At 37.9% G+C, this 20,315-nt stretch overlaps 2 protein-coding genes across 2 annotated transcripts in view; one reads left to right on the forward strand and one right to left on the reverse strand.

Annotated features, from left to right (window-relative positions):
* Nucleotides 1–7,255, forward strand: part of LOC126095189 (tryptophan 2,3-dioxygenase) — a 458,240-nt gene extending 450,985 nt beyond the window's left edge. Inside the window, exon 9 of the mRNA XM_049909922.1 lies at nucleotides 4,640–7,255. Within this exon, the coding sequence (XP_049765879.1) occupies nucleotides 4,640–4,838 (199 nt within the window). The 3' untranslated portion in view covers nucleotides 4,839–7,255. The remainder of the gene's footprint in view (nucleotides 1–4,639) is intronic.
* Nucleotides 7,256–10,920: 3,665 nt separating this feature from the next.
* The window catches only part of LOC126095190 (cathepsin O-like), an 84,687-nt gene continuing 75,292 nt past the window's right edge, over nucleotides 10,921–20,315 (reverse strand). The window contains exons 6-7 of the mRNA XM_049909923.1: nucleotides 15,264–15,532; nucleotides 10,921–15,089 (exon numbers count right to left, since the gene is read on the reverse strand). Coding sequence (XP_049765880.1) covers nucleotides 15,052–15,089; nucleotides 15,264–15,532 — 307 coding nt within the window. The 3' untranslated portion in view covers nucleotides 10,921–15,051. The remainder of the gene's footprint in view (nucleotides 15,090–15,263; nucleotides 15,533–20,315) is intronic.

A 20,315-nucleotide genomic window follows, 5' to 3' on the forward strand; every position in this document is an offset into this window, starting at 1 on the left:
GAACTCAAACTTGGAACCTTTCCCTTTTGCAGGCAAATTCTCTGCCAGCTGATCTATCCCAGCATGAGTCACAACCCATCCTCACACCTTTATTTCCATCAGTACTTCATCTCTTACAGTCCAAACTTCATACAAGTTCTCTTATGCGACTGCAGGACTAGCACTCCTGGAAGAAAGGATGTTTTAGAGACATGGCTAAGCCACAACCTGTAGGATTGTTTCCAGAATGACTTTTCACCCTGCAGCAGAGTGTTTACTGACACAAAACATATGCAAGAGAACTTATGTGAAGTTTGGAAGGTAGGTCGTGAGTCATGCTTGGGTAGCTCAGCTGGACACTCAGTCAGTCGTCTTTCAGCACGCTAGCGGCACAGACGCCTTTTTTACGTCCTCTCCACGCAGCTCACTCGCGGAGTTGTAAACATGATTCTGCCATCTTAGCGCACTATATTTCGTTCGACAGAAAATGGCTTATGCCCACAGAAAATAGACACTGAAGATTAGCTTTGCACCTGAATATGCCTGAGTCATGGTCAAGTAGCTCAGTTATAGAGAATTTGTCCACAAAAGGCTAAGGGTTCCAGGTTCGAGTCCCACTCCAGCACACAGTTTTAATCTATCAGGAAATTTCACCTCTCTGCATATTAACAGTATTCCTCCAGCCACAATGAAAATGTGAAACTTCTTACACCAATCCAACAAGATGCAATCCTACACCAAGACCTCGCCACCACCATACTCATCCCATTACTCATCACAATCCTAAAAACATATGGCATGACTAAGACAATGTAAGCAAAGTAGTCTCCCTGACACAATGTTCTGCTCTTAGACGTAGAATGCCACAGCATGCCATAAATTATTTTCCAGATAGTTTAATATCTTCACCCCATTTTACTCGAAAGTCAACATATACAGAATTCTTCAATTCAGTATTCATCACCATTTGGAAACTGCAATCAAAGTACTAATGCAAATTTTAAAAGTGTTGAAAGTGTCAGATGGATAATCTTAGCAGAACTCTGCATTTAACTGATATAAAGAATGATTTTCATATATTGTCAGCTCAGTACAGTCACTTGAATATGTTATTTGAGAAAAAAGCTCTTTTATCACCTATCTTCAGTGAAAATGCCACAGTTATCATGTTCACAGGAATGAAATGAGAAGTTTAGTATTAGATGTGACTAATAATTTCCCTGATACCTCACGGCAAATAATTCAGATTTCGATCTGACTTTCTCCTTGGTGAGACTTAATATCTCAGAAGGGTGTTTGAAGGTCAGATTCAATAATAATTACCAACAAACTACTACAACAATATGTGTAATTGGTTGACAATATGGAGGGTATCTGTCAAATGAAGCTTTGGCATTAGTCATTTCAGTCTTTAATTTTAACAACTGAATCATTTCTGAAAGTAGCTAATTCCCCACACGTGTCATGTTTAACATGGACGCCATACCATGCTACTACTTGACAACAATTTTTACATTGGAAAAAAAAAGTTGCAGGTTCACATTTCCAAAGAAAATAAGAGACATCAATAGCTTCCAAAATTGCTATGAAAATACTAATTGAAGATATAATGAGCTGCTGCTTTAATTTGTCTGAAAAATTACTACCACAGTTTAGAGTCTCAAATGATCACAAAAGTCAATACACAGTCTCTGTCATCGTCGATATAGTGTGTATTCATCATAATGACATCACGCATGACTTACAACCAGACTCACCTGCAGGAGGAAAGCTGTTGCATTAGGGCTTACAACGTAAATTTCGTGACAATCATCTGCTATGGTAAAAATGCCATGCAGAAGTTACAAAGTTTTATAAAAGCTCATTATATAAAGACATTCATGCTCATATGTAGTACTTATTTGCAGTAATGAATATGAAATTAAATTGAACACGTCTACCCTTCAATCACACAGACTGGCAGTCGTGAGAAGTGACATGACACCTATAGAACTCTTTCAACATCTTCTGAATAGAATAAGGGCAGCTAAGCTCACTAAAAGTTCTACAGAGTACAGATTGTACATTTGTCATGCATTGGTCCCAAAAGCAATATGTACATTTTCTTGGATGGTTATGATCAGGCAAACATTTAAAACAAATTCTTTTCCCACCTTGAGAAAATATAAACACTACCTTACTGCAATCACAGTTTTTTATGGAAATTCACTTCATTAAATTTATGCAAAATAATCAAGTTATTACAATGACTGAAATGAGACAATCAAGAATCAGAATGTAAGACCAAATTGAGCAAATAAAAATAAGAACCTCAATCACTTTCATACAGACTCACAAAAAAAATAGCACTCTTATAAGTATTCAACATGCGACCTTTAGTTCACAAGTCTAGAGCTTTAACCATTATGGTACAAAGCTGCTGGGTAAACTAGTGTAATTTTTAATGGTTTAGTGTCTAAAGAGAAATTATTTTCATCACATTTTCACAAACAAGGTTCCACCAGGGTGGACAGCTGCACAGTGTGAAACCTGGCACCCAATCCTACACCACTGTATGGGTGGTTTCAAAAGGTCAGTCCCACCCCTGGTGTCTCAGTGGCAAACAAATCTTTACTATATTTGGAAGTAACTGAATTACAATGCTAACATTTTAATCAGATCAAACAGTGACAGTTTATACCTACATGCTGTATATGGTGCACAAACAACCTACTTTTTTTAAAACTTCTGCTGTTATTAATCTGTAGTATTGTACCATTAGCCCACAGCAACAGACAAGGAAACAATGACAGAAAAGAAACACAGGAATTGCAAAATGACACCACATTATACATCACTAGTTCAGCAACAAGAAAGCAACATTCACTCTAAACAACTTATATCAAAAGTACTGTATGAACAGTAAATGCACTGTAGAAGCAATGAACAACTGTAATAGCAAATTTATAAAAATAAATAATGGTATCCATAAATTACTTACTTATCTGTAAGCAACAGAACCAGATTCTAATTGATTGGATTATACTGACTAGCTCGGTTAACATTAGGAAATTCTGCTGCAAGTTTTGCAGAGAACCTATGGTGAGACCAACACTCACTTTTAGGAATGAGCTAAAATTGTTGCTGTAGATATGGAGATGACCATCTTTCCACTGGATGGTAAGCAGAATGTAACTCACATCTAACTTGACATTTTTTTACACCCAGACATGGGGCCCCATAACATCTGCTAACTCTGCTACATGGCTAATCCGGCACTACCCAGAATACCATGCCTTGGATCCAAGTACAATCTATGTCCAAGACTTGTGTGCAGAGGTTGAGTGATCATGGATCAGGATAACACGATAATGTGTTTAGAATTGCCTGGAGTCCACAGCAAGATGCACTACCATCATAACTGCAGCAAAAGAGGTTGCTACACCACTATGTAAGAGTCTTCATTTCAATTGCTCATGAGTATTTGGGAGTCATTACTTTAAGTCTGATGCACTCAAACAACATAATGAGTAAAGAACTAGTGTGCAAGGTAGGAACATGATGTAAACCTTACTGTAAAATGTGTAAGTTCTTTATTGAAACTTCCTGGACGATTAAAACTGCAAAACCAACAACATGTTATGTTCTTTATTAGTGTCAATTGATCTATTACAACAATGGACCTGTGTTTAACTTTTTACACCTTCCTTCTTCATCTTATGTGAAGGTGAAGTGGTGACATCTAAACATACACCCAACGGTAGAACAATTGCCAAATTCAAAGTAAACCATTACCCACCATGTTTTGTACCTCTTTAACGTAATTACCATAATAAATCACATGGTTGTCTTGGGGAAAATGACTACAGGTGTATTATAGATCTTGATCATGCTTAGAAAAGAATGTTAGTTGTTTCAGGAATTGTAATTTCATTACTATAAAAAGTGACGAATTTAAACTGTTGCATATCACCATTCATCCTTGTACCCTTAAGAGTTGTGAAACAAGGAAAGTTATTCATTAACAGAAATGATACATTAAATAACATGCAAATGTATTAAGACTCCAAATGAAACAGTTTTATAAGCTTTGTTAGCAATGGGTATAAACAATGGGACCTGAATTAAATTCTCATAACAGAAACAGTACAATTTTGACCAACAGTGAAGAAAAGGACAGAAAAAATAGTATTAACTTCTGCATAAAATTAAGAAACGATACAAAATCTCTCCACAGATCATAATTTGGTGATTACTTGAACATGATAATGATTACAAAATATCTGCTTTTAATACCTGATTAGTAACTTTTTCAGTGCTGAAGTGCGACACACATTGACAGTTATGCAGAGGAATGTATCTGTCCCTCTATTAATTTACCATAGCTATTTGAAAAGTGAAGAAAATAGTTATAGAGCTAATAACAATAAATATAATTTATCTCAGTCCCAGACTCAAATTATATGTTTTCACTGCAACAGTTCCAAACAAAGAACAATTTTAAAATCTATGCCAATGATTAAGAGATTGCAGATAATGAACTTTCCAACTATTATAAATTACTACTAATTAAATGGTAAAAATATCTTACATAAAAGAGATTAACATTATCTTTTTGCTAAATTAATTACAATGTTGTGTTTCCTTTTTAAGGATTATCCTCTTTCTGTTCTCTCAACAGTGATCGCTACAAGGTCTTCTTGGATCTATTCAATCTGTCTACATTTCTTATACCTCGAGCCTATATACCACCGCTTACAAGACACATGAAAAGCAAGTTATCTGTTTCCTTAGACCGCCAGCAGCATGAAAAAGAAGATTATATTGATGGTGAAGATTTGAATATATTCAATACACAATTTGCAGAAGCTTCTTTATGATTACCATTTGTAATACAATTTCCTGTATAACCAAAATATATTTATGGTGTTCATGATGTATGAAGTGTCACAACTGCACAAAATAGCATTTCCACCAGGCTAAATTACAGATACAGCCTATTTTGTTCTGAAAATGGTGTTCATTTTTTAAGTGACAAATTTCTTCTTGACTTTATCACTTCAAGAAAATATAAGAAAAAAAAATGTTTTATTGTGTAACTGAAGAAATATCCAAGAGTGAGTTTCAAATGCTATAAGGGTAATACTGTATTTGTGCGTACCTGCATCACTTTGTTAAAGAATAGATTAGCTCTTCTAAGTTTCCTATGTTATTAGAGTCACTGTGTTTCATATTTTGTAAATTATATTTTGCTCTCTTAAGCACTAGAGTACATTTCACAATTATTATCAATTTTAAGATTCTACCAGAATATTACTTTATTATGTTTTTGTACCAATTAGGAGATGAGAAGTAAACAGAGATAAACATTACACACCAGACAACATTTTAATAGCCATGTGAGTAGTTCACTCAGTTATCTGAATACATGACACATAATTTTCCCAGTTATCAAGTTACTTAGATAGTAAATACACCAACAAAGTTTAAAATCAGAAGATTTTATATGCTGAAGAATAACTACATCCCAAAGACTTTTCAGTTTCCTACACTAAAAGTACGTTCCACAGTGTCATCCACTATAATGTAATATACAGCACATGTGATATGCAGCTGTTGGAAACATTTTTTTGTAATACGTATAGAAGGAACTGTAAATGATAAGTGGGTATACTTTGAAAGTAAACACAACGACGTATTAACTAATCAACATTTTATATCAAAAACAGAAAACAAAATAAGTGAACTTATACATATTTCATAGTTGCAACTACGCATTAATGTTCCAGACACGGAAAGAGTATGCTCCAAGTTAAATAACTTTTGTTCTACACTTAGACAATGATTACTAGCAAGAATAACATAAATACTTAATATTATTTTGCTTTTTCAAAATGCCCAACTTGCTTATAAACATCTCAATATAACAAAATTTTGTTAACTTCTCTTCATGGACTATAAAAAAAATGTTGTAATGTTACTCTCATCGGCAGTGTGTGTAGGATTATTGCAAATTTGATATTTTCTGTGTAGTGTTATGTAATCTACAGAATTGGAATGCTGTATATTTACAGTGACAATTCCTGATCTTTTGTGGGAAATGTCACCACATTCTTGTCAAAGTTTGAATTTAATGTTTATTTTATGGCTAACTGCGTTTAATGCAGAGAATTTAACACTGTCATTTTCTGTTTGAAGTAAATGCAGTTGTACTTACACATGTTTTAGAAATAAGAACTTTATTATTTCATGTCTCAAAAGAATTGTGTTCAATTAGTTTAGTTATTTTTTCATAGTAAAAGAAATAAGTATTTCCTCTGACAAATCAGAAAGTGGAATAAGAACACTAAACAGTAACTGTACGATATGTTCCTCAAGTTATTAGTCATGAGGATCACACACTCACATTGTACACACTGTTTTTAATTTTTGATGAATGTTTTCCCTGCTTTGAAAATGCTACAAACAAATCAAAGAACAAACAATAATGTTTAAAAACATTCTAAGTCGGTATTATGATAAATAGGTGAAAGAGGTCTTGCATATTTTTTTTGTTTTGTTTTGTTTTTATATTTTTTGTGGTCTGCATACAGTCAGCTGTAAATATTATGTAATTAGTCATAATTACACAATAAGAGCTGAAACACAAAACAAAGAATTTTTTGTATTTATCAAACATGACCTGAATGTATACCGTCTCCCTCAGTAGCCTAGATAGTCCAAAAAAATTTTATTTGCATGTTTGGGTCCTCAAACAGTGAATGGAAAAAAGATATCCTTGTGAACTTTGGAATTGTCACATCATCTTCTGTTGTGTTGGTAATTATTAATGAAGTAGACAGAGTTCAGTACAACATATACAAAACAAACATTTAATGCAAAATACACCATTTTATATCTTTACAGCAACTGATAGAATAAGGTACTGTTACAAAGATCACACCTTTGTCCTGAAAGGTAATCTAGTACTGTTTCTGCAGTAGAGCACATTAAATTATTTCAACAGTGAAAACTCACTGCCAGCTCATCAGACCTTGTTGGTAGCCAGAACATAATGGACGGGAACACTACCTAACAGGACAGTGGTACTCTATACCAGACATGGAAGTTAAAACAAATGGGACTCTTTAAAACATTTTTTACAGTAGTGTATTGGCTAGCAAGAAATATGAAGTTCAAACAATGGAAAACCCAGGATGGAATAATGACAAAATTATGAAAAGGATAGATTGCTACTCACCATATAGCACAGATAAGTCGCAGATAGGCACAACACAGAGAGTGTCAAACAAGTAAGCTTTCAGATAAAAAGGCCTTAATCCGAATATCTCTCTCTCTCTCTCTCTCTCTCTCTCTCTCTCTCTCTCTCTCTCACACACACACACACACACACACACACACACACACACACGACCACTGTCTTTGGCTGCTGAGGCTGGACTGCGAGCAGCAGAGCATGATGGGAGAAGCAGTCTGGGCGGTGGGGATGAGGAGGAGGCTGGGGAAGGGAGGGGGACAGATAACAGGGTAGCGTGGGGTACAATAAAATGCTGCTTATGAGAGCATACAGGGATGAGGTGGAGAGAGGTTAGGGCAGCTAGGTGCAGTCATGAGATAAGATGGAGTTCGATTTGGAGGGGGGGGGGGGGGGGAGGGGCAGGCTGAATAGGAGAAAAGTAAAGCAATTGTGGGTGCACTTGTGAAACAGAAGGCTATGTAGTGGGAACAGGGAAGAGGATAGGTGGGTGAAGGACAATGACTGACTAATGTTGAGGCCAGGAGGGCTGTGGGGACCCAGGATATGTAGCAGGGAGAGTTCCCACCTGTGAAACCAGTCATGTGATCTACAAGGTAAACTTCAACCACTGTGCTTCACTCTATGCACGCATGACAACCAACAAGCTGTCTTCCCACACGGATATCACAGACAAACTGTGGTCAAGAAACAGCTGGACCACCCTGTTGCTGAGCACACTACCCAACACGAGATTCTTCATTTTAATAACTGCTTCACCACCTGTACCATCTGGATGATTTCTACCAACACCAGCTTTTCTGAACTGTGCCGCTGGGAACTCTCCCAGCAATACATCCTATGTTCCCGTAGCCCTCCTGGCCTCCACCTTCGTTAATTATTGCGATACGCTCACCTATTCCGTTTCCTGTTCCCACCCCAGCATGCACAGCTTTCTATTCCACTAGCCGACCAATCGGACCAACAATCTTTTTACTTCTCTCCTATTCCATGCCTCCCCCCACCCCCCTTCCCCAAGCCTCCTGACTGTAGCTGGCTGCCCTACCCTCTTTCCACCTCATCCCAGTATGCGATCACAAGCAGCACTTTACCTTCCCCCACTCCTACCTCACTGTCCCTCCAGCCCCCCCCCCCCCCAGCCTCCTCCTTACCCCCACCAACTGGACTGCTTCTCTCATCACATGCTGCTGCCCAGAGACTGGCTTCATCAGCCTGAGACTGTGGTTGTCTGTGTATGTGTTACATTTGTGTATGTTGTCTAATTCAGAAGAAGCCTTTTTGACCAAAAGCTTACTTTTTTTTACCATCTTTTTGTTGTTCCTGTCTGTAACTCGACACTTACGCTATATGGTGACTAATAGTCTATCTTCTCATAAGCTTAAATTGGGTTATCTTATTTTTCTGTACAAAACAGCAGCCTTCTAGATGTCCTTTAACTTAAGCAGGATATATCAGCAAAAACAATACCCTACATCACAACAAGTAATGTATGAATAAGGGCACAGCAAAAAACTTGAGTCCTCCAACAGAAAAAATTATTGTTGCAGGATACACAATCAAATGGAACTGTTATATCTACCACTTCACAACTGCCCAAAAAATTTTATATACCTTTCTATATTCATATCCTTCCCTCAGACTACAACTGTCCTACATGAAGCATTCTGCATTACTGATTTTCCAATATCTGATACCATGCATCTAAGGAAGTCACAGATTTTGCATTAACTTTGATCTAAAATTTTATTTTGTGAATGATTGTTTATAATTTACATATTTCATATTTTACAAAATAGACAGCTGATACAGACTGTTAATGTTAGACAATAAATAAATAATTTCACATGTACAAACTATTATATTATGAAACATACAAAATATTAACACACATCTAAAAACAAACATGATGTGACTTACCAAACGAAAGCACTGGCACGTCAATGGAAACACAAACAAACACAAACATACACACAAAATTCTAGCTTTCGCAACCAATGGTTGCTTCATCAGGAAAGAGGGAAGGAGAGGGAAAGACGAAAGGATTTGGGTTTTAAGGGCCTCTGTATATGTCTGCTTGTGTCTGTATATGTGTGGATGGATATGTGTGTGTGTGCGCGAGTGTATACCCGTCCTTTTTTCCCCCTAAGGTAAGTCTTTCCGCTCCCGGGGTTGGAATGACTCCTTACCCTCTCCCTTAAAACCCAAATCCTTTCGTCTTTCCCTCTCCTTCCCTCTTTCCTGACGAAGCAACCGTTGGTTGCGAAAGCTAGAATTTTGTGTGTATGTTTGTGTTTGTTTGTGTGTCTATCGACGTGCCAGCGCTTTCGTTTGGTAAGTCATATCATCTTTGTTTTTAGATATATTTTTCCCACGTGGAATGTTTCCCTCTATTATATTCAAAATATGGTCCTTTCAGGAGTAGGATACAGCTAATTAATAAAAGTAAGTACTTTATGCAACAATAACATTGACATGGTTTAGTTTCACACCCATAAAAAATACTAAAAATATTTTGCCATCTTTCACACTTAAACACATCCTAATATGCCTTATTGATGTTTATGTTGTTTTCCTGAGAAGTATCACAGAATTGTTAAATTACTAGTTACCTTCTATTGCTCTTACGCGTTTTGCACACAAAGAAGCACTGTCTAGTAACAAAAAGGAAATGACATTCTCATTCCACAATATATTTGTTTTGGAAAACTGTTTAACATAATTAAAGCCTCACAAAAGAAGTCATCAGCATTTTTCTGAAATTAAATTTCTTTACCAGTAGCAGGTGAAAGAGTAGCTCATCATATCATATTATTGCTTAAATTCACTTTTGATAATGCAACTCACTCACACTCAATCTCTGTGTTCTGTAGATCACAGTGCAACTGAAAAAGCCAGAAAGTAAAGTACTAGATCTGTTATAAACTGACTTTGGCTATAAGCTATACTAGTATCTTACTCCTCCTCATATTATGTCAGCAATAAAGGACTTTAGCATACATATGTAAACAATTGTTGTAAATTGACATAATTAGCAGAAAAAATAATTCTCACAAATCTTCATATTCTGTTCATAGTAGTGTCAGAAGATTGATGGTCATTACCACAATGTTGTTCTTAACTTACTTTTTCACTAACTGAGAGAAAATTTCCTCTCTGAATGTGGCAGCTCATCGACAAAAACAAAAACAAAAGACAAACACTCTCCCCAGGCAGCCTAAATGCTGTACTTTTGTCTCTGCTAAAATTGTCTCATACTGTAAAATTTTTAATTCCTGACACACAAATATTGAGCCCAAACATGTAAGGCACAGAAAGAGCAGCGAAGGAAATGCTAGTCATAAAATGCGCACCATCAAATTTTCTCTTACTTTTTCCAAAAATAGAGGTAATTTAAACCCACACTTTAACAGAGGTTGTCAGAACATCAATAATCTTCAGTAAAGAAAAAAATTCAGCCAGTTCTGAAATAGGTGGTTAAAAAACAAATAAAAATGCAAAAAAAAATAATAGAACAGATGGATAGGCTTATAGCCCTTATGCTCTGTTCAATATAATGAAGTCTTTCCAAGAATACTTATTTTTCATGTCACATACAAAGTTTTCAGAAAAGTTCTGCAGTCATGTATCAGCCAAAATTCCAATCTCATATGTATTAACAAATGATATTGAAATTAAAATGTTATGCAACATGAATTTCTCTAATTTCGGCCAGATGAAGTCATCAAAAACGTGACACACAGTATGATGAGAGACACTCATAAAAAATGCTGTACATTTTCAGTGAGCTCTTCCGCCTGAAAAATAAAATGTTATACTAGCTCATCACTGGGGAAGGCAGAGAAAGTGACATTTCTTTTTGTGAAAAAAATCCATTTCAAAATATGTTTCATGATGGAGGTACAGTTCTCACTAAAACTATTTTTTCACGAAAAATTTCGGGAATGTTTAACAGTATTTTTTGAAAGTCATGAGCATTTGTTGATTAGAATTTCTACTATATGTAAAGCATTTTACAAATCAAACAGCAGACAGAAAAGGGAAAGAGAAGTGGGGATGGGGTGGGAGTGTTGGCAGTTCATTACATTGTTTTCGGGTTCTAGTTGATCACTAAAGTCAAAGAAAGAAGTTGAAACTTTGTGCCAAATAAAACAAATGGGCCGAGAACAATGCTTGCTGAAAAAGTGGAGATTTACTATCTCTATTATTGATTACTGTCCACTGCCTTCCCCCTCTTACCTTGTGGAAGATAGCACTTTTAGTACCGTGTATTTCGCATATGGCACAAGTAGGTACTATGTTTGGGAATGGGCAATATGCATGAAGAAATAAGGGATGAGTGTGGGGCGGGGGGACAGAGGATAGGCTTCAATCGTCACCATTCATCAAACTTTGGCAGGTCGATTCTTTGCTCTAGCAAAACTAGACCAGTTAAGAACAGCCATGGAGAGAGGTCCAAGAAAACTGTTGCGAAACACAGCACTTCAGACTGGCATCTCAGCATTTGCTCAAAAGCTGTTCACAAACTTGAACTGAAGCTTTAGAAAGTGATGGTACTGCTTTGACTGATTCAGATATCCCTGCTTGACATTAGCAATGCAACTGGCTACTGTAGTCTGTGCATGATGGAGAAGCTGATCCTGAAATAACCTCTTCCTCTGATGAAGCATTTATTGGGGTAAGTGAATTCACAAACATCGACATCCTCAACCCAATGTAACATTTTTCCAGAGACCTTTGGTTATTTCATGGAGGACAGTACATGGCTACACAACATCAAGGATCTATGACAGTATTACCAGCTGTTTTTATGATAGGAACTATTCTTTATATGCATCCTGCCAAGTCTGAGAAATGGGTAGTATGTAGAAATCTGTGCCTGGTCCCTCCCTTCCTCCCCCCCCCCCCCCCCTCTCCTGGTACCTAGTATAGGTTCCCACACAATACCAGGAAGAGAGCTTGCATTATACCTGAGACAACCCTGTCTTTTGACACTACTGTCAGCTCAGTTAAAAACTATTTCAGTATCTAAGCTCTTCACCCAAATGCACATATCTTACTTTTATTATTCTGTACTCTTCACAACAACACAAACACTCATTTCTTTGCCATTCTGGAGTGATTAGAGAGCAGATTTAGTTTAGTGACAAAAATTAAGAATATTAAAGAAGCTAAGTAGCATCTGGAGATAATGAAAAATGGGTGATATTTAAGAAGTGATTTCTGCTTTTCATTATAAAAGATGTGACATGTTGCAAACCTGGAACACTAGACACACTCACAGAAAGAAAACATCTGGAGAAAGAAAGAAAGAGAGAGAGAGAGAGAGAGAGAGAGAGAGAGAGAGAGAGAGAGACTGCAAGCTAGGTCTAAGGACAAGACACTTTGAGACAACATCTACTCCTTCATTTTAATGACAGTAGTGAAATACAATGTGCTTCAATTTTTACAGTTATGAATGACATTCCTTTCACAAGAATAATACAAGCACACATTATAACTCTTTACTAAATTGACCATGCTGCGCTATTTCTGAATATTTCATGTTCACAAGCTAATTTTATCAGACCAGAATTGATTTAACAAAGCAAATGAAATTGAGATGTTAAAATGTATGGCATCTTACATGTAAAGATGGATGAAAAAATTCAACAGGCTGTGATGTATCTACTCTCCTGTTAAGTAAATTCCATAAAAATGGCTGGATAAATCATTTTGTAGGTTGGAAGAAAGCAAGGCACCCTGCTTTCAGGAGGACCATGCTTAGTACAGCACTGCAGTCTTGAACCACCAACCTTCTGATTGAGGGCAACTTTACATTAATCTCTCCCCCAGTTACAGGATGACTCAGAACATATTCTAATTGTTGTTTCCATGCAAGATCAATCAAGACGTTGAACAAAATGTACATATATTTACCTGACCCTTTTATTTTGTGAAAGATGCACTGTGTTCCACATATGGAGATTCACTAACATATACTTTCCATTATCTTGTACATGAATTCACACACTTCCACATCCTTAAAAACTCTTGTGCGACTCCTTCAATTTTGGAATTTGTACATGACTCTAAGGAAAGACTGATAATGCCACAAAACAATTGTCAAAAGCACCAGTTTTGGTTGAGAAGCCAAGTATCACAATGTAATACTAAAAAAGTGTCCCACAGTTAGAAGCATAACAATAATGTTCATTCAGCAATCAAAACACCTGCTACTGACAACAAATGGCCTTAAACCAACTATACCTAAAGCACATTATTTAATCTGTACAAATATAACCTTGTTCTGAAACAAGCAAACTCACTTGTTTGCAACATATTGCTGAGAGGGGACATCATAAATTTTTATTTACACTCTCCTGGTGGCACTGAGTTACATAAACTTGTGTCAGGTAAACACTACGTTCAACGTTTATGAGGAAGGTTTTATATTACATCAAATCTTACACTATCAGACATACAAGAAACACATCAGCCATTATTATGAATGTCATATTATTTTACTAATATCGTTTTATTTTGCATTCCAGTAAGCTGGTTATGAATGGCTTGACAGACAACAGATAAAAAATACTTATTTCCCATTACCCTGCTTTATAAAAATGACTGGTGTATTTGTACTGTTTCTTCTTCGATATTATAAACAAGTTCTTAGAGTGAATGGTGGATCTCTAAGTAACAACAAATACACTGAAACGAATTTGAAATATTATAAAAAGATTATTTACAAACTGTATACATAAAAACAAAAACTCTAGCAATAATAATAACTAATAAAGTTTTCTAATCCACAAACAGATGAAACTTCACTTAATGCCTCACACAAGCTGTTCTTATTGCCATTCCACTGTCTAAAAATGGTACACAAAAAGGTATCAAATGAGGCCAAAGTTTCAGTTTTATGAAATCACATTTCCTAAACTTCAGCTAAAAACTAACTGGATTACGGACAACCTGGCGATGCTGCATAGATCATTGTTTCCAAATGTTAGAAACATTATATGCACAATCTACAGGCTGAAGTTATATGACTCTTGTACACAAGTAACAGTCTTCTTTCAACACATTTTACAGTCTGAAAATATGCAGCACATTATTTTAAAATATCTGCTAATATAACATGTAGAAATGTTTTTATTTAGATGCTATAAAATTTTAAAAATACTAGATATTTAAAATATTCCTTTTATATGGCACTTTGGGCATCACATTACCCCCGTTATATCAGAACTATCTGATTACCCATTTAGTGTTACTGAAAACAATTAACACATTCAGGATTCTCCGCACTTGACTCCCAAGATCAAATTTTGCAAAAAAAAACTTATAAAATGGATTGAATACTTTTCCATGTGTTTGCACATGAAAATCTGAATCACACGAGAAGCCAAGTAAAAAATTCTGTGCTGGATGTTGCTAACTACACTTTTCTTTCAAAATTTATGCTAAAAAATTAAAATATTATCATCAGCAGTGGACAGATTATTCATTACACATTCACCCAGTCATGGTAACATGGGCACCACAAAAAGGTCATACAACCTTATTCTATGGAATAAAAGATGCCCTAGGTTTGAAATGTTATACGTAAAAGTACTGGACGGATTGCATGCTGCCCATGTGTTCGCTTTTACAATAAGATAAAAGTTAAATGCTCTGCTCATAAAACAAACAAAACAGAATCCTCCTTTATCTACACTATGCAATTGTCTCCTACTGTAAAATCGTCTAAAATATATTATCTTACAGCTCACATTTACTCTAGAAATCTAAAAAATTCCTTTTTTTACTTTTATGACATGGAAGAGAACAATGTGAAGTGTATCTCAGAAGGATGTTCATAATACATCTAGTGATGAAACTTCCGTTGCTAACCCTGAAAAAATGAAAAATGTATTTAGTGCAATATGCTAAGCTAAATTTATATGTATCTAAAGGTGCACAGAATATCTATTCTGTCCAATAGTCAGGTACAAAATGACAATACAAAAACCAAAAACTTTTCTTTGAAGGGTAACAATTTAGTGTTATATGGATATAAATTACTCACCACAAAGATTTTCACCAATAGCAACATACAAATATCCTTTGTCACCAAAATCTGGCCCCCAAGAATTCCGAAGAATATAATGTGGCACAGCAGAAGATTTATCATATCCCACTATCTGCACCGCATGGTTTATGTGTACAGGACTGCCATCACAGTGAAATTGAATAATTCCACCTAAGTAATTCTGCCAATTTAGGGCATTAATTGCAACAATAACAGGCCCATGATTCGCTAGCATTAATAGAATTTCTTCTTCATTTCCAACTAAGCTGAAACAGATAAACAGATTATAAACATGACATCATTATTCTGCAAGGAATCAAACCCCACCCCCATCCCCCACACCCATACACTTTTATATTTTATTTTGTGATCAAGTGCTCTTCCTGACACTAGGGTCATTAGTTAACCTAAGGGAGGGAAGCTCTGCAGTTTGTCAGTGAAATGTGTAAACTTCATTCTGTGTGTTATTGTATTGTAACTGCTTGTGTATTATATTTTCTGATGTGGAAATTGGGAATCAGCACACATTGCCTAAATGAATGGAGGAAAACCACCTAAAAGTGACACTCAGATATGCTAGCATAACAAATCAACAGCCATTAATCACCCACATGGACCTGATCCTACTCTGCTAACCACTCTATCTCACAAGATAAGGTGCTGTGTCTTAAGCAATATGAGCAAGCTGTCTTGCTGCAGGGCTCTTTTTTGTAAAATCACATCTCAAGAGAAGTACTACTTCATTAACTAAATGGCTCAAATGCATGCTGACACTTCCCTTCCACTATCTGTGGAAACACCTATCTCTGAGAATTGCAGCTTAATTACCTGTTTCTGGACATTTAACACCAAGTTTTTTGACTTTTCAAATCTCAGTTCATGGCACAGTAATTACAATGTAACCACATATGTATGCAAGTGCCATTAAACATTACAGAAAACTTGCAATCTCCATACAATTATTTGGAAGTATATATTGAAGTGTAATATTTTGTTAGTTAGCTTTGTGTTCCATGGATCATTTTTATGATTTATCAGAATGATGTCAGATGAATCATTTTACATTCATATAGAAACACGGCTATGTCACAACCACTACCAAGCTCTTAATTAGTAGTAACCAACTCATACCTACCACCACTTACATATGACATAAATATAAATTTGAAGATAATTGGCAAAGCCATTCTTGTCAAATATTGCTAGCGATGTGACTGACAGTAGAAGGGAACAATGGAACATTACAAGGTGGCAGTCATCAAAATCTAGTCCATTGTTCACATATTCCAGAAACTTATTCCATTTTCTCACTCCATATCTCCTTTTTCCCTTAAATTGCACACAGGGAAACTTTTCCTCCCACGTTTCTAATTACTCCTTCTTAGCTTATTTACATTATGCTGCAATGTTGTTCACACTGCTCTTCCTTGAACCCTGTGCTCTCTGAAATTTTGAACCAATTCTTCCCAGTTCCTCCCTCATCAAACTAACTATTTCAATAAATCAATTACTTGTCTCTTAAGTAATTATTTTGCTCTGCATTTTAGCTGTCTGCCATCCAAGATGGGCTTTTCTGCAGGATATGAGTGTATTTCTTTATCTACATCTACACTCTGGAATTCACTGTGAGGTTCATGGCAGAGGGTACGTCCCACTGTACCAGTTATTAGGATTTCTTCCAGTTCCATTCACGTATGGAGCGCAGGAAGAACGACTGATTGAATGCCACTGTGTGTGCAGAAATTATTCTAATCTTATCCTCAAGATCCCTATGTGAGTGATACATAGGGGGTTTTAGTATATTCCTAGTGTAATCACTTACAACCGATTCTTGAAACTTCGTTAATAGACTTTCTCGGGATAATTTATGTCTATCTTCAAGAGTCTTCCAGTTCAGTTTTTTTTCAGTATCTCTGTGGCACTCTCCTATGAATTAAACAAACCAGTGACCATTCGTGCTGCCCTTCTGTATATACATTAAATATCCCCCATTAGTTCTGGTCGGTACAGATCCCACACACTTGATCAATATTCTAGAATCAGTCAAAAAGTGATTTGTAAGAAGTCTCTTTTATAGGCTGATTGCACTTCCCCCATATTCTACCAATTAACCGAAGTCTACAACCTGCTTTAACCACAACTGAGGCTATGTAATCATTCCATACCATATCCCTATGAAATGTTACATCTAGGTATTGGTTGGTTGGTTGGATTAAAAGAGGGGTAAAGGGACCAAACTATAAGGTCATCAGTCCCTTGTTCCGAATAAAACAATGCCACAAGTGTAAGAATAAAACAAGCGAGACTGACAACTCAAAACGGAATGAAAGGAAAAATCACAAGAACAATGAAGGGCAACAAACATGTAAATGGACAAAATGGGTCAAGGAAACCATATAAATGCAAGAAACGGGATGAAGAAGCACTACAAGCACTAGGGTGGAGGACACAGAGGGACAAAGGACATGTGCTAAAACTCAGATCAAATGATAAAACCCACCCTCACGAATAAAACGTAAAACTAAATCAGCCAATGAGCCGTTGTCAGATAAAATTAGCGACAACGAGTCTGATAACCCAAGATTTCGTCGCTGGGCAGTCAAAGTGGGACAGTGCACCAGCATATGGGCCACTATCAACCGGAAACCACACAGACACTCAGGCGGGTCTCCACGGCGCAAGAGGTAACTGCGGGGTTGTCCAAGAGTGGCAAATGCAGAGCCTGCAGAGGACAACTGATTCCATGTGAGAGGCAGGCACGGAAGACTTCCACACATTCGTAGTCTCATTAATGACAGTTTGTTGTGTATACTGTTATGCCATTCCGTCTCCCAAAGACGAAAAACCCTACGGCATAAGTCAGAACACACGTCAGGTTCAGAGGTGCCCACCTCCAGAAGCAGTTTCCGCATAGCCTGTTTGGCCAGCCCGTCAGCAAGTTCATTGCCTGGGATGCCGATGTGTCCTGGGCTCCGCATAAACACCACTGAATGACAGGACCAGTTCAGGGCATAGATGGACTACTGGATGGACGCTACAAAAGGATGGTGAGGGTAGCACTGGTCGATAGCTTGTAGGCTGGTCAAGGAGTCAGTACACAGAAGAAATGATTCCCCAGGATATGAACGGATATACTGAAGTGCACGAGAGATGGCCACCAGCTCTGCGGTGAATACACTGCAGACATAGGGCAAGGAATGCTGCTCAAAAACGCCTCTGTGGATGTAGGCAAAGCCACCATGACCATCAGCCATCGAGCCGTCAGTGTAAACCACTTCAGAGGCCCGTAACATATCAAGAATCAAGAGGAAGTGACAGCGGAGAGCAGCAGGAGTAACTGAGTCCTTAGGGTCATGTGAAAGGATCAGACGAATCTGCAGCCTAGATGTATGCGAATGGACCTGGATGGGAGGTGGTAAAGGGAAGGACTCCAGTTCGGACAGAAGGCATTGCATGCGAACCGCAATCTTTAACCCTGACCCGGGCTGCCAATGCGGGAGATGAACTGCTGTGGGTGGAAGAAGGAGATGGTAGTTCAGTTGCTCAGGAGAACTATGAATGTGTGTCATACGCTTTGTGTGGATCAAAAAAGATGGCAACAAGGTGTTGGCATCTAGAAAAGGCTGTTCGGATGGCAGACTCCAGGGACACAAGATTATCAGCGGTAGTGCGACCCTGGCTGAAGCTGCCCTGACGTGGAGCCAGTAGGCCACATGACTCCAGGACCCAACCTAACTGTCAACACACCATACAATCCAGTAGCTTACAAACAACATTGGTGAGGCTGACAGAACGGTTTTGCTGGGTTTGAGCACTGGAACGGTGGTGCTCTCCCGACATTGCAATGGAAAGACACCATCGCACCACATCTGGTTGAAGGCAACGAAGAGATGGCACTTTTAGTCAGACCACAGATGTTTAATCATCTGACTGTGGATCCGGTCTGGCCCAGGACCTGTGTCGGGACAATGTGCAAGTGCGCTGAGGAGCTCCTACTCTGTAAATGGGGTGTTATAGGGTTCACTGTGGCGTGTAGTGAACAAGAGGACTTTCCTTTCCATCCACTGTCTATGGCTGTGAAAGGTTGGGGGGTAGTTCTCCAACACAGAGGCTCGAGCATAGTGATCAGCGAAGTGCTCGGCAATTGTGTTTGCATCGGTACATAGCATGCCATTGATGGTAACGCCAGGGACACCTGTAGGGGTCTGGTATCCAAAAAGATGTTTGATCTTTTTCCAGATTTGGGAAGGTGATGTATGGCACCCAATGGTCAACACCTACCTGTCCCAACACAACTGTTCCCATTGTTTTATAACCTGGCGTACATGGCATGGAGCCACTTAAAGGCTATCAGATGCTCTAGGAAAGGGTGTCACTTATGTCCTGTAGAGCTTGTCGACACTCTGTAATTGCCTCAGCGACTTCCGGCGACCACCAAGGGCCTGTCTTCCATCAGGGGCACCCTAAAGAGTGAGGGATCGCATTTTCTGCCACAGAAACGATTGTGGTAGTCATCTGCTCAACCATCACATCAATGTTACCATGTGGGGTAGAGTCAACGGTGACATCAGAGGTGAAAGTTTCCCAGTCCGGCTTGTTTGAAGCCCATCTGGCAGGCGTCCGTGGGCCTGATGGCAGGGCAGTGACAGGAAGATGGGAAGTGGTCACTACCACACAGGTCGACATGCACTCTCCAGTGGACAGATGGGGTAAGTCCTGGGCTGCAAATTGATAAATCGATCGCTGAGTAACTACCTCGAGTCACAATGAAATGTGTGGTGACCCCAGTATTTAAGCGGCGGAGGTCGAACTGAGACAGTAAAATTTCACCTTTTCCTCCGCCAGCAAGCACAGTGTCACCCCACAAGGAATTACGGGCGTTAAAATATCCAAAAAGTAGGAAAGGTTTAGGGAGTTGATCAATCAGTGCTGCTAATACATTCAGGGGTACTGCACCATCTGGAGTAAGATATACGTTGCAGGCAGTTATTTCCTGCATCGTCCATATGCTGACAGCAACAGCTTCAAGAGGGGTTTGAAGGGGCACAG

This window comes from Schistocerca cancellata, chromosome 8, assembly GCF_023864275.1.
Source record: "Schistocerca cancellata isolate TAMUIC-IGC-003103 chromosome 8, iqSchCanc2.1, whole genome shotgun sequence".
In the NCBI taxonomy this organism is placed as follows: domain Eukaryota; kingdom Metazoa; phylum Arthropoda; class Insecta; order Orthoptera; family Acrididae; genus Schistocerca; species Schistocerca cancellata.